Raw genomic sequence first — 16360 nt, forward strand, 5'->3', positions numbered from 1 at the left:
GATCTCATAACTTAAAATATTGTCTCAAACTGGAATCTTTGGAAAACCAAACCACGTGAAGCTTGTTATTATTTAAATCAACAATATTTGAAAATTTGGTAGATTTTGATTACTAAAATAGAAGCTCACGTTTTTTTATGTTCATTTCTTTTTTAACCAGCTTGAAAGGTTATAAGATGCATTGATTTGAGGTGAAAGATTTGCACCTCAGATCCAAACTCTCTCTCTGCTTCATCATTACTCATTAGTAATGGCTCGTTGGCTGCTTCAGATCCTTATTATCTCTTCTCTTCATCTCATCTCTCTATCAAGTCAAAAAGAGACAAGGTTTGTCTTTGAAGACTTTCTTGACCAAGAAGATCTTTATCTAGATGCGTCTGCAAAAGTACATCCCAATGGAATATTGCAGCTGACAAACACTTCAAAGTATCAAATCGGTCATGCTTTCTACGATAAACCACTTGAGCTCGGTTCCTCTTTCTCGACGCATTTCGTGTGTGTTCTGGTGAAAAAGCAAAACATCGAAGGCGGCCATGGTATTGCCTTCATAGTATCTCCTTCTATGGATTTCTCCCACGCACAGCCAACAAGATACTTGGGGGCTTTCGACGCTTCCACACTTGAATCTCCCTCTTCTCACGTTCTTGCTGTTGAGCTTGACACTATCTGGAACCCTGAGTACAACGACATCAAAGGTAAAAATCACGTGGGGATCGATGTGAACAGTCCTAAATCCGTCGCAGTAGCTCCGGCATCTTACTATTCCGATATAGAAAGGAAAAACGAAAGCATGAACCTCTTGAGTGGAGAGCCTATACAGGTGTGGGTTGATTATGAAGGCACAGTGCTCAATGTTTCCATTGCTCCACTTAAAGTCAAGAAGCCAAGCCGGCCTCTTTTGTCACATCCCATTAGCCTTTCAGAGATTTTTCCTAATATATCGAAACTGTATGTTGGATTCTCTGCATCAACAGGGAACGCTGTGAGTGATCAGTACATAATGTGGTGGAGTTTCAGTACAGACAGAGGATCACTGCAGCGACTTGATACCTCAAGACTTGTTGAACTTCCTTATCCTACAGGTACAGATAAGAAGCTTCTTGCGCTGTTTATTATTCTCTTTGGTTGTCTGGCTATTGTGGTGTCGGCTATTCTTGCATGAGTTTTTACTTTTGCTAGTAAGTGTTGAATTGTTATTGAAAATTGAGAGGGTAAATGGTAATGAATGGGGAATATGTAACCAAAATTGTAGTAGTTACTACTCCTTATTTATTGCTTAGTGATTTGCGGTTTTAATTAAGTATGTGCGTTAGTAAGTGCAATTATGTTTTTTTCTTCTCTAAGTTCATGTATTGTGTTTCAGCTTCCAACATTAAGTTGCTAGGTTTGGTTAATGACTACAAAAACAATACCATGAGAACAGCTTGGACACAGATTCAACTGTTGTAAAAGCTTAAACATGCTATAAAAGAATACTTTTAAAACAAAATAATTAAATTACAGTACACGGCTGATATATTTGCTCACTGGAGCTTATTTCTAATAAAAATAAATATATAACACAAACAATAAACATAGAAAACAAATGAATTTAAATCTTCATAAAAAAGAAGAAAGAATCTAGAAAAAAGACAATATAAAATAAAATAACGAAAAAAGTTGTTGCATCATGATCAATGTGTAGCATCAAGAACACATATGCGTAGCATCTGTCCACATAGTTGCTGCTATACTTGCTCTCCAGTTATTAGCATTTACTCTTTGTTGTTCTTGAGTACATGAAAAAAAAATTCATTATTATTTTCCCCTTCGCCTCCTTCTTCATCATCACTTTCTTCAGGAAGAAATATATATCTGAACGTCATTCTTTATGAAGATAGTTGTGTAAACAACACTTGCAAGTACTAACTCTGTTTGCTTCTTATACGGGAAATGGTGGCACACATTTGAAGATGAGAAATACTACATGAACTTCACGGATAGTAGTTTTTCCGTTCCGTACTTTATATTAGTGCATATTTCATATTGAACTAAACAGAAATTCAAAATACTAAATAAATTTTCAAAATCGTGCTTATATATATTGACCGTTAAAAGTGTTAGTCCGTTAATTCATCCAAACGACGTCATCTTAGATAAATTCTATCAAATTAAAGATTTAAAAATACTACATAAACTGTCAAGCCGTTTGTCCTCCGGTAATTTATCAAAATGATATTATTTTGGATAAATTCTATAAAATAAAAATTAACTTTTGGGGAGGTTCGACCGTACTTGTGTACAAGTAAAAGGATATTAATTGCTTATGAAATCTGAAGATATCAAACCTCTGTTCGTTCAACTATTCAACATTTTCAATTAATCAAAAGGACACGGAGGTACAACTTATATTGCTTTTCTTTTTTCTCTGACTTTTTGTAAGATGTTGAAGACTAATTACCCTATGTCTTCTTTGATGATTACCAGGTTTTGTTCAATGCGGTTGCTACCAACTTTATCACTCTTTCACTCAATGAAGTGGCCTACAAGAACCTCTGTATCATTGTTGATTCATTTGGTCTAAATCTTGTTGCTGCTTTTAAAACTGACTTGTGGTGTTTATTGCCAAATTAATGAGAAAGTGTATGTTCCATTGTGCCTTTGGACTGTTTCTGTAGAATATTGATTCATTCTGACGTTTTCCCTTGTTTCTTTTGCAGAAGCATGTTGTTTCAAAGGTATACGAGAAACCCTCAAAGCACTTGTATCTTTGTGTATATCGATCTATATACAACTAGATTATCTCCCGTGCTTCGCACGGGCATGTTCAATATGAAACCGAGAAAATGTTAAATATTAAATTTTCTTTTCCACAACAATTACAGATTATTAGATATGATGTATCACGCCTGTGTGGATCAATTTTACTGTCTTATATTATTTGATAATGTTATAATTTCTTATTTAGAGCTAAATTATTTTCTGTCAAATATTTTATGAACCTAATAACAGTGGTGCATTCAAATTTTTAAAAAATAGGTTGAACGGGGAGGGGTTACACAATAATTTTTGATATTATTTTAAAATGGTCACATGTTTGCAATATTTTTCTAAAATATTGAGATTAAATTTTATTTTTAAGATTAAAAGTATGAATTTTTTTTACAACTAAAATTTTGATTTTCAAGACTTGTTTTTATTTTTAACCACATTACTTGTTATGTTATCTTTTAAGATTAAAAGTCATAAATTGAGATTTTTTTAATCCAATAGAAAACTGTTTTATTATTTTAAAGGGTTTATGGAAAGGTGTAAATCTAACAATATTAATTATTTTATGTCTTCGATAGTTTTTAAAAGGCCGAGGAAATTTGTAAAAGAAAACTTGAGAAATTTTAAAATTTATTACAAAAATAATTTTAAAATTAATTTTTTTAAACAGTTGCAGACGTTCAGGTTTAAGCAAAAAAGAAAGTTGCAAAGACTAAAAAGTAACAAAATTATTGTTTACGTGAATTATGAATGGTCAAACATTCTGCAACTCCATCTAATTACATTCGTCTTCAACCCTTGCCAACTTACTCAGAAAATATCTTATCTTAATTTTTCTTTGATTTCTCACATCTTCTCATTCTTCTTTTAGCTTTGATTTCTCGTGAACAAATAAAAGAGTTTCAAAAACTGAATAGTACAAAGATTGATGCTTGTTTTTTTTGTTTACTCAGATTTTGCAGCATAAGTTATGAAACTTAATGATAAAAGTTTCAAATTTATGTAGAAAAAGGAAGAAGATATGAAGAAACCTGTTTAGATCTACGCAACTTTATTTTTTCATCGGAAAAATTTTTAACTGTATTGATAATGTCTTTTAATTTTGTTTTAAAATTTATATTGAAGTACAAACCATATGTCAAAATTTGATTGGCCATGTGATTTGTGGTTTAGTATATAAGAGATTTGAAAATTTAAAATCGTTCTCTCGGAAGAAACGCTGTAGATGAACTATAGTAGAAAATTGCTCAAAAAAAAAAAAAAAAAAAAAAAAAAAAAGAACTATAGTAGAAACAAATGGCTTGAAAGTCCATTCCAGTTTTAATGCAGAAATCAATCAGTTCATGTGTTGTCTATTGATTTGACTTCGAATAGTTTTAGATGATATTGTTTTAGCATTTTAAATAGTTTGAGATAAAATTAAAAAAAAAAAAAGTTTGAGATGACACTGTTTGAGCATTTTACTTTGGATTTGACTTGGTTTAAAATGTTACTTACATCGTTTCAATTGGTGACAATTTAATTGAACTTGAACAAAGTAATGAATAAAAATTCAGTTGAGGAAATGAATAAACAAAAATATATGAATTAGTTTTCATCTGCTCATCGTCTAAATTGGAGAATGATTTTTTCATATTTTGAAGAAGTATAAGGAAATTAGATGAATAGAGTGGGATCCATTGGTCTATAATCTGATAAAAAAAAATTAGCATGAATGACATAAAAATTGAGAAATAAGAATTTCACCATTATTTTTTGTTTAAAATGTGATCACCAATTGAAGCCTATACTTGGTCAGTTTGACTTTTGGTTTGGTTTAAATTAAAACAAATCCGGTTCACTATCTTGAAACTAAAATATATATTGCATTTGCATTTGTAATCTCAAGCAATAGGTGTGGGAACCTGTGGTTTTAAACCGGACCAGACATATAACCATAAATTCATTAGTGTTGTGGGTCAATTCGGTCTAACCATTTCAACTCTGGTTCGTATAATACCCAACAAGGCAACAATACATAGTAAATGCATATCATACATAATTTTTTAGGGTTTTTAGTGATAAATCCCCTCAACTAAAATTTTTTTGTAAAAAATTCCCCCAACTTGTTATCTTGTAATTTAACCCCTCAAGTTCTATTCCGTTAGATTTTGTTACTCTCCGTCTATTGTTCCGTTATTTATGGCCGGATATCGTTTACGCAGAGTTCCATTTTAGTGATAAATCCCCCAAACTAAAGATTTTTCGAAGAAAATTCCCTCAACTTGTTATCTTGTAATTTAACCCCTCAAGTTCTATTCTGTTAGATTTTGTTACCTCGATCTATTGTTCCGTTATTTATGAATAGATAGCGTTTACACACAAATGCAAAGTTTCATTTAAACCTAAAAAAAACATGTTTTCTTTATTAAATGTGTTTAGTCGAGTTGATTTTTATTTTTGTTCTAGTTTAGTTATGAAAATTTAATTTGTAAAACATAAAAGAAATCATCGTTTGACACTAAATCATTAATTTTTTTGTATTTAAATTTAAAACCAAACATAAAGATGTAATTTTCTTATTTTAGATTATTATCTTTGAACCTAATATAAATATTATAAGTTGTAGGAGTGGCACTTCGGTTATTTATAGATTCGGTTTGGTTTGGTTAATTCGTTTCTAGAATTTTTTTTCAACCAAAGTAAACCATAATTAGCAGTGTTCTAAAACAGGCTAGGCTTTCATTACGCGTTAGATGACTGTGTAGCATCTAGCCGTATAGGCGGATGCCTAAACGGGGTATATACTGATATATATTTTTACACGAAATATAAGTATAATATTAATATATATACATTATTTTTGAAAATTTTGAACATAAATATATTTTAAATCCAATTTTATGTATAAGTATATAGTTTAACATATATGAATAGTTTTAAATTATAAAAATTAAAGTCATTTTAAATATGTAAAAGATGATAATTTTAAAATAATTTTGCAACAATTATACTAATATCTACAATCATATAAACACATAAAATAAGTAAAAGTAATATAAATAATAACATTAATAAAATATAATAATATGAATAGTTTTTTTTGAATATTAATGCTTAAAATCCGCCTAGGCGTCCGCGTAAACCGCATAATTTCCGCCTAAACGCTATTATTCCCCCGAATTATGTAAATCCGTTTAAAACATTGTATAACATAAAAACAATATGGTTGTCTACCGTATAGCGCCTAAACGCCGCCTAGGCGGGCGCCTAGGCCGTATTTTAGAACACTGATAATTAGTATAGTTTGGTTTGAATCGTTTTCGTCTCGGTTCGTTCGATTTGATTCGGTTCTGCTTGGATTTTTTTGCCCACCCCTAATAAAACAGAGCTTTGAAAAAGACCATAAATAAAGAGCAGACAACGCTAATTTTTGTCTAAATTAACGTTGTCTTTTTCAATGCTCTGTTTTATGGTTTGTTTTCAATGTTTTATGATCTTTGCATTGCTATTTTGGAACACCTAACTTTCGATTTGGGATTTTGAGCTTCATTGTTTGCTCTATTTCATTTAATAAAGAAAACATGTTTTATAGTTTAAATGAAACTCTCTGTTTGTGTGTAAACGGTATCTGTTCATAAATAACGAAACAATAGACAGAGGTAACAAAATCTAACAGAAAAACTTGAGGGGTTAAATTACAAGATAATAAGTTGAGGGGATTTTGTACGAAAAATCTTTAGTTGGGGGATTTATCACTAAAATGAAACTCTGCGTTTGAGTGTAAACGGTATCCGTCCATAAATAACAGAACAATAGACGGAGGGTAACAAAATCTAACGGAAAAGAACTTGAGGGGTTAAATTACAAGATAATAAGTTGGGGAAATTTTTTACGAAAAATATTTAGTTGGAGGGATTTATCACTAAAAACCCAATTTTTTAACATATTCTTTACTTTATTTAATACACGTATTAAACAAAACCCTATTTATCAATTAAATTTTTCTTCTCTCAAAAACGCAAGCCACACCTCCTCAATTTTTTTCCGTTCAGTTTTTTTTTTCTTTCTTGAATTCAAAGTTTTGTAAAACCATTCATTCTCCCACCTTTTTGTTTCTTCATCAGTTTTTTATATTAGTTAGAAGAAATCCTTCAAATTAGATAGAAACGATCAACTTAATGCCCAGTCACTAAAACAGTGTTGAAAACTTAGTTTTAGTATTTCTCCGGTTTGAGCAGATTCTCACCGGTTTTGGCATTTTTAATGGATTTTAGAGGTTCCGCAATGAACCAAACGGATAACTCTCCGATTCACGGCTGGCCAGTGCGGTCTAAAACGCTGAGTGGAACCAATCTGACACACACACACACAAAACACTAAACCAAATTTCAAACTTGAGAAATTATGTTGCAATTAGGCCGCGTTGGTTTTTGTTTTTAAGATTCGGTGCAGATTGTCGTTTGTTTGAAAGACATATATTCCTTCTGTCTTGTTTTATTTGATGTTTAATGTTTTGATACATTTATTAAAAAAACTATTTTTTTATTAAATTTTATCTTTTCTACTTCAAAATAGCATTATTTAAAACAAACTCCACCAATAAAAATCACATTACAGACTATAAATAGTAAAAAAAAACTAAGTAGTTTAAATTCTTACATAAATTATTGAAAACTTCATTTAAACTGAAAAACTAAATTCCTAAGCATCATTTTTTTTTGAATGAATGTTAAATTTATTCATCAAAAAAGCCTTTTTACAACCAGGTGTAGACAAATTTCAAAAAAAACTATTACTCCTTATACCTCTACTTTCAATCTACTCCAATACACTCTAGTACCAAACCAGAATTGGAGAGCACCATCCATACTTCTCCCCTTCTTCCCTTTCATCAAGCTTAATTTGTTCCTTACCCCTTTATCAACTAGTTTCTTCAGAACATAAATAACCATAGACTTCCCTCCATGTTTTATCATGTTTTGCTCTCTCCATAACGCGTAAATTGCAGATTGGAAAGCATATCTAACGCAAAATGAACCCATCTTACTCATAGTACTTCCCGAAATCTGAGCCACTATAACATTCAATTATTTGAGTGAGAGCTTCCCAGAATACCAAGAGTGAGAGATTCCCCGAACTGAGTAGAATAAGAGCACTCAAAAAATAAATGGTTTCTAATCTCTGTGGCATTTACCCTGAAACCATTTGGAGACTCTATCCAGGGTAGATAACATGTCCAACATCGCCAACCAAGTCATGAAAGCAAGCTTTGGTGTAGCCATAGAAAACCAAACGCCTCTTGCCCATGAGCATTGAACATGAGATTCACGCACCAACAGCCAAGTTTCATAAGAAGAGAAAGTAGATTTAAATCTCGTCTTCCTCCTCCAAAGAGTAACATCCATAATATTCTGCCTCATCTTCTCTTTAACCTCAATCATCACTGCTTCTACTTCATTTAGCGCATATGTTCTGTGTCTTCTTCTCCTCCTCCTAGACATAACAGCTTCCTCAACCGTAGCATCTCTCCTTATACCCATTGCAATGATACCATGTTCTCCCAAAGTATCAAATAGCACCCCTTTAGCAGACCAATTATCAAACCAAAACGAGACATGACGGCCATTTCCCACTTCTTTTTTACAGAAAGTTTTAGCGACATCTCTCAACTTCAACATTTTTCTCCACATCCAAGAACCGGCTTGAGTATTAAACTTCACTTCCCAGAAACACTTCTTCTTTAGAAGATAGGATTTTATCCATTTCCCCCAAAGCGAGTCACCTGATAGCAACCTCCAAATGAGCTTTAGTCCATATACCATATTGACTTCTTTTAATACCCGAATCCCCAGACCTCCTTCACTCTCCATCTTACTTATATCTTTCCATGCAACTTTTGCTCCAACAGACTTTAGAACAGGCCCTGACCAGAGAAACGAAGCACAAAGACACTCCAAATCCTTCATACACTTACTAGGTAGCCTGAACACAGCTGCCCAAAAATTAACAATACTCATCAATACAGCTTTAATCAATTGCAGCCTCCCCGCATAAGAAAGAAATCGGCACGTCCATGAGTTGATCTTACAACGAATCCTTTCCACTAAAAGCAAGTAGTCTTGCTTATTCATAACTTTTGTCATCAATGGAAGTCCCAAATAGCGGACCGGAAGCGCACCCTCAGCAAATGGGAAATCCTTTAATACCCTACTCCTTTCATCCCTTGACACACCAGCCATATAAATTGTTGATTTCTCTATGCTTATACTCAGCCCAGAACACTTTGCGAAACCATCAAAGACAGACAAGGCCCCCTCAATAGACTCTTTCGTTCCTCTTATAAACACCATAAGATCATCAGCAAAGCAAAGATGAATCAGAGAAATTGATTTACACCGAGGATGGAACTTAAACTTCTTATCTCTTACAGCTTTGTCTAACTTGTGAGAGAGCACATTCATACACAAGACAAACAGGTAAGGGGAGAGAGAACAGTCCTGTCTCAACCCTCTCACACTTTGAAAATACCCAGCTAGTTCCCCATTAACTTGTACTATGAAGGAAGGAGTAGATATGCAGAGCTTTATCCAGTGAATGAACTTTCCCGGGACACCTAGAGCCTCCAAACACTGCAAAACAAACGGCCACTGCACAAAATCAAATGCTTTCGAGATGTCAATCTTCATCACGCACCTCGGGGAAACAGATTCTTTGTGATAATCCTTAACCAACTCCGACGCAAGTAACACATTCTCCATCAACAACCGACCTCTAACAAACACCGATTGGTTCTCAGTAGAAGCAGCCATAGAGCACATTACAGCAACCTATATTCCTAACTAAGCATCATTTATATTGAAATATATTGAAACAGAGGGAGTATAAGTTAATGTTTTATGTGTTTGACCCGTTTTTACCGTTTTAGGTACACACCCACATGCAGCATTTCGGTAGTTTCATTGCGTTGATTTTCTGCCTTTTAGTTAATATGTTGTCTCAAATAAAGCTATATTGTTGATTTATCTAATACTAGCATGGCATTACTGGAGTCTCGTTTGTAAAGGGAAGTAAACGGCGACTGTATGCATACGATGCTAATATTTTTTTCTCATAATTACTGCTTTCTCTTCAGCTTTCCAGGTTATGTTTTTCAACAAAGATCCAGACTCTCTTATTCTTTTTTTTTTTTGAATTATACAAAGGTATCCTGGTCCCACAGAAGTGATCCAGACTAGTCATGTGTTGCCACGTGTCGGTCTTCTGTCCCTGGTGATGCCGAAATGTTAATTCTCCAGTGGTCGGGATTCGAACCCAAGTGACGCTACTCACAGCTGTAAGCCCTTTACCACTAGAGCTAGAAGCCCCGGTTAGACTCTCTTATTCATCATCAGCAGTGACTTGTAGGTTGCGTCGGTTCCTGATGATCTCTTCTTTTCATCCCATGAAAGAAGACGCTCTTTATATATACAATTCCCACAGTCATTTGCGGTTTCTGAGTTGCAGAAGAGTTGTTGTTAATGTGAAGATGTATTCTCCTGCAACTCTAGAGAGGGTTAGGTTGACAAGGAAGGACCTAAGTCACCTAACTATAATTTCTATAAGTTGTCATATTCATCATCTAAAGAAAGTTGTCATGCATATGCCAGACTTTCCTAGGCTTCTTCCTTTTGGTCTCGCCCATAATTGCGTCGAAGTATCATCACAAAACATGTTTTTTTTATTCTGCCACCGGAAGGTCAGGGCCATGTTTAGGATATGTTATTTTAATAGTATTTTTTTGTCTGCTTCCATTTAATAGAGCTCAAGTTGGTGCATTATACTATTGTTACTTTCAGGTTTCAGAATAGCCCATTAGTTGACGCAGTTGTCTACTCTGAATCTCTGATTGAAGTTGAGATCTGTAAGTTAAAATACGTCTCAAACTGGAATATTTTGAAAATCAAACCACGTTCTGAAGCTTGTTATTAAAATAAACAATATTAGAAAGTTTGGTAGGCTTTGATTACTAAAATAGAAGCTCACGTTTTTTCATGTTCATTTTTTCTATCCAGCTTGAAAGGTTATAAGATGCATTGTATTGAGGTCAAGAAGATCTACACATTAGATCCAAACCCTCTCTGCTTCATCATTGGTAATGGCTCGTTGGCTGCTTCATATTCTGATTATCACTTCTCTTCATCTCATCTCTCTATCAAGTCAACACGAAACAAGGTTTGTTTATGAAAACTTTCTTGACCAAGAAGATCTTTATCTAGATGCTTCTGCAAAGGTAGTTCCCAGTGGATTATTACAGCTGACAAACACTTCAATGAATCAAATTGGTCATGCTTTTTACAAGAAACCAGTTGAGCTCAGTTCCTCTAAACCACTCTCTTTCTCAACGCATTTCGTGTGTGCTCTGGTGCCTAAGAAAGGTCATGAAGGCGGCCATGGTATTGCCTTCCTAGTATCTCCTTCACGAGATTTCTCACACGCAGAGGCAACAAGTTACTTGGGGGCTTTCAACGCATCAGCACTTGAATCATCTCCCTCTTCTCACGTTCTTGCTGTTGAGCTTGACACTATTTGGAACCCTGAGTTCAATGATGTCTTTAACAATCACGTGGGGATTGATGTGAACAGTCCTGTATCTGTCGGAGTAGCTTCAGCATCTTACTATTCAGACATGAAAGGAAAAAACGAAGGCATAAACCTCTTGAGCGGAAAGCCTATACAGGTTTGGGTGGATTGTGAAGGCACTGTAATCAATGTTGCTATTGCTCCACTTAAAGTCCAGAAGCCAAGTCGGTCTCTTTTGTCACAACACATCAATCTTACAGAAGTTTTTAGAAATAGTTCGAGCTGTTTGTTGGGTTCTCTGCAGCAACAGGTGCAGCGGTCAGTGATCAATACATTCTTGGGTGGAGTTTCAGTACAGACAGAGGATCACTGCAGCGACTTGATATCTCAAGACTTGTTGAAGTTCCTCATTCTTCAGCTCCACATAAGAAACTTCCTATCATTCTGCTTGTTTGTCTAAGTTTTGTGGTTTTGTCTCTTCTTGCATGAGTTTATTTCCACATATGTGTTGAAATGTTATTCAAACATGAGAATAAAATGGTAGCCTTGTTGGGAGTCTGCTTTCTACTATGGTTTATGTTGATAATGTTCCACTGATATGGCTTTTTGGATCGGTTAATAGTTTAAATAGTGTAGAATTGTTGTCAAAAGTTAGTCAACCGTTTACAAGGAAAAACGATATCATTTTGATTTGAAAAAAAAAATAAAATATGCTCTTTTGGGTTTTAAATATGTAACAAGAGTTGTAGTTGTTGTCCCTGATATTTTGCTTAGTGGTTTGCAATTTAAATTGTGTAGATTTGTTGTTATAAGTTAGTCAACTGTTGATAAGGCAAAACGATATCATTTTGATTTGAAAAAAAATTAAAAATATGCTTATTCCGGGTTTTGAATATGTAACAAGAGTTGTAGTTGTTGTCCCTGATATTTTGCTTAGTACAGTAGTTTGCAATTCAAATTTCTTCTTGATTATATGAAACATTAATTAGTATGTGAGTTAATAAGTGCAGTAATGTTTTTTCTATAATTTCATGTATTACAAATCAAAGTATTATTCAGAAAATGTTACTTTTTCATTTAGTTCTATTTTCTGTGGAAATTATCTATTCCTTTACAAAACTCTATTTCAAACTTTGTCTTTTTTTTTTTTTTGAACAACACTATTTCAAACTTTGTCTTGTTACAACAATACGTATTAGGATATTTTGTTTGAGGCATGGGAAAAGGAGCTTGATGCACACCGATTCTCGTAGGTATAAGTCTTTATACAAAACAACAAAAGGGTTCAGGAAGGACGATGGATTCTTTTTCTACATACGCCTCTGTTTCCCTCAAAGCTACACAAGGTGAAAGCATTTGTCCATTGATCTTTTATTTGATTTTCACTTTACAATTTACACTAATGGAGATTCACCATTGTCTGCTGCCTCTAGAACATGTGGCTTGCTTGTGTAGCTTGTGTCTTTAATATTTTACTTGCAACCATCAAAATTACCAAAGATAGCAATTTTATTTTCTAAATCATTATTTAGTAAGCAGTAAAGAAAATATACTGTTATAGAAAAAAAAATTCTTCTTTTCCTCATTTAATTGACACATCTATATGACAAAATTACATAAATTCTACAGCAAAATTTCTACCAATCATATATGTATTAGACCTCTGCAGAATTCAGGTTGTCTAATAGAACTAAACTGTTCCAGAATAATCTTTTTTGTAGTCTTGGTGTGGCTACTGGCTAGTGGCTACTACTGTGACATAACCGAACCAGGAAAAAAGACGCTCTGAGTTGCGGAAGAAAATATTATGCTGTAGTGGTTATCTGTTTCTCTCCAATATTAGCTTTTGTGATATGAGTATGTTGTTCATGTGACGATGTATTCTCCTGCAACTGTTGAGCAGAATTAGGAATATCTAAAGGTAGGACTTAACGATAGTTTCCATCAGATGTCATATTCATCATCTAAAGAACGTTCGTAGGTGTCATGCATATGCCAGGCTTTCCTAGGCTTCTTCCTTTTGGTCTCCCAGATAATTGTGTCCAAAATCATCACTAAACACCGGAAGGTCAAGGCCATGTTTAAAATATGTTATTTTCTAAATAGTATCTTTTGTCTGCTTCCATTTAAGATAGCTTCAAGTTGGTGCATTATACTATTGTTTCAGGGTAGCTCCATATTATAGCAGACGCGGTTGTCTACTCTGATTCAAGTTGAGATCTATCTTGAATATTTTTGAAAACTAAACCACGTTTTGCTTGTTATTAAATAAACTAAAATAGAAGCTCACATTTTATTTTTGTTCATTTTTGTATCATGCTTGAAAGGTTATAAGATGCATTGTTTTGAGGTAAAAGATTTGCACCTCAGATCCGAACTCTCTCTGCTTCATCATTAGTGATGTCTTGTTGGCTGCTTCATATCCTGATTATCTCTTCTCTTCATCTCATCTCTCCATCAAGTCAACAAGAGACAAGTTTTGTCTATGAAAACTTTAGCTCCCAAGAAAATCTTTATCTAGATAAATCTGCAAAAGTACTTCCCAGTGGATTATTACAGCTGACAAGCGCTTTAGACCACCAAATCGGCCATGCTTTCTATAAGAAACCAATTCAGTTCAGTTCCTCTGGGCCAGTCTCCTTCTCGACGCATTTCGTGTGTGCTATGGTTCCTAGGAAAGGTATTGAAGGTGGTCATGGCATTGCCTTCCTAGTATCTCCTTCTATGGATTTCTCCCACGCACAAGCAAAGAGATTCTTGGGGGCTTTCAACGCGTCAACAAATGGATCTCAGGTTCTTGCTGTTGAGCTTGACACTCTTTGGAACCCTGAGTTCAAAGATACTAAAAGCAATCACGTGGGGATCGATGTGAATAATCCTATATCTATAGGAGTAGCTCCGGCGTCCTACTATTCTGACATGAACAGGAAAAACGAAAGCATAAACCTCTTGAGTGGAAAGCCTGTACAGGTTTGGGTGGATTATGACGGCACTATGCTCAATGTCTCGATCGCACCACTTAAAGTCAAGAAGCCAAGTCGGCCTCTTTTGTCACATCCCATCAACCTTTCAGAGATTTTTCCGAATACGAAACTGTTTGTTGGGTTCTCTGCAGCAACAGGGAACGCAGTGAGTGGTCACTATATTATTTGGTGGAGTTTCAGTACAAGCAGAGGATCACTGCAGCCACTTGATATCTCAAGACTTGTTGAAGTTCCTCATTCTTCAGCTCCACATAAGAAGCTTCCTATTATTCTGCTTGTTTGTCTAACTTTTGTGGTTTTCTCTCTTCTTGCATGAGTTTATTTGCGCCTAAGTGTTTAAATGTTATTCAAACATGAGAATAAATAATGGTAGTGAATGAGAATATGTTACAAAATTTTCAGTGACAAGACTTCCTTAGCAGCTGTTGAAATTGTCACGTCGCCAACAGAAGAGTTTTACTCCAATTTTTACAGCATCAGTTACAAGACTTCCTGATGTACATTCATATCAGCAAACAGATGTTAGTAGCTCTCAAGATTGTTGTGTAATCTGTCTCACTTGTTCCAGTATAATCAGTTTGTCCCTTTGCAAAATGTCTATCCACTTAATGATTGATTATAAACATTTAGTTTATTTTGCCTCTCTCTGCTTTACCAAGTGCAGAAATGAGATTTCTCCTGAGGCATTATGATTCCTCGAAACATGCTGGTCAGATCAGATATCAAATGACTCTCTGTTAGAAGCTGTTTTGGTTAATGAGCCAGAACTGTGTGTGGTAATGAATCAGAATATGTATTTGTGGGATTTGGGAAAGAGATTCCGTGTACTTAAGGAAAATACGTATGGTTTTATTGAAAGAGTTTTAAATTGTTAGAATTGGAATGTATTGGAGAGAAAATGTTAAAACAACATATGATGTGACGATATGATAACTGTCACACCTACAAATGACGACAAATGTAGTAGTAACTGAACCTGACAATAGATGTGACAAGTGGCTAATGATGTGTGTATTATGTAAGCCATTGATTTACACAATGTAGTTTATATTAAAATGACTGTTGCATATATGGGTGGATATTTCACTCCAGATAAACTTATACTATTCGATCCAATACAAAAACAAACAATGTAAGAGCAAGTGCAACGGCGGTCCATGTCGGATCCTTAGCGCTAATCCTTAGCTTAGGGTTAATATAATAATATTAATTATCCGTGTAAACCTAAAAATTGTCCCGTCGAGAAGGATTTTAAGGGGCTGATCCTAGAGTATGTGTCCTCTTCTAACTGGGTGGGCGTCGGTTTGTGTTTCGTTGGGTCAAGCGAGAAATCTCATTCTCGACCGAAACCGTAGAAAAAAAAATCATCCCGAAAGAAAGGTGATATCGGAGGCGATTCATCTCTGTTTCGTTTTTGGTAAATTTTTCTCTAAAATCGTTGATTTTCGCTTAATTAGATCAGTTATCTTCTTGTTTCCTCTCAATCGAGTTGGATAATGGGGGTTTATATCGATTTCTTTTAACGATTGAAATTAGGGTTTAAAAAATATTTGGGGATAAATCGATTTGGGGAGAGGGTGCGTTTGTATATAGGGTTTCAGATCGATTTTGGTTTCAATCGGAAGCGGATCTTCTCTTTTTTTCTTACCGTGAAGCAGGACACAACCGTCTATGGAATGACTACTTCAGCGAACATTCAACATTCACGGCACATTTTTTCAGACGCCGGTTCCGCATGAATAAGGATTTATTCTTGCGTATTGTGGTGAGCCTCTCGGAGAACATTCGATTTTTTAGACACAGAAAAGATGCAACCGGGAGGTTAGGTCTTTCTCCACTACAAAAATGTACGGCGGCTATTCGTCAACTTGCTTAAGGTACGGCGGCTGACTTGGCAGACGAATATCTCCGAATTGGTGAAAGCACGACACTTTCGTGTTTACACCATTTCACTGACGGAATAATACAGCTATTCGGAGATGAGTATCTACGAAGGCCGACAGCAGAGGATCTTCAACGATTGCTCGATATTGGAGAGAAACGCGGGTTTCCTGGGATGGTTGGAAGCATTGACTGCATGCATT

General features: G+C 34.7%; 2 protein-coding genes across 2 annotated transcripts; both read left to right on the plus strand.

The window, feature by feature from the left end:
- The first annotated feature begins 250 nt into the window (after window positions 1-250).
- LOC106397256 (L-type lectin-domain containing receptor kinase I.9-like) lies at window positions 251-1162 on the plus strand. Its single transcript, XM_022702462.2, has one exon. The coding sequence runs from the start codon at window positions 251-253 to the stop codon at window positions 1160-1162; it is 912 nt and encodes a 303-aa protein (XP_022558183.1).
- A 9705-nt stretch (window positions 1163-10867) lies between these two features.
- On the plus strand, window positions 10868-11781 carry LOC106398580 (L-type lectin-domain containing receptor kinase I.9-like). The gene is made up of 2 exons (XM_013839108.1): window positions 10868-11516; window positions 11597-11781. The coding sequence occupies exons 1-2, from the start codon at window positions 10868-10870 to the stop codon at window positions 11779-11781; spliced, it is 834 nt and encodes a 277-aa protein (XP_013694562.1).
- Window positions 11782-16360: the final 4579 nt, after the last annotated feature.

Source organism: Brassica napus, chromosome C9 (assembly GCF_020379485.1).
Source record: "Brassica napus cultivar Da-Ae chromosome C9, Da-Ae, whole genome shotgun sequence".
Taxonomy (NCBI): domain Eukaryota; kingdom Viridiplantae; phylum Streptophyta; class Magnoliopsida; order Brassicales; family Brassicaceae; genus Brassica; species Brassica napus.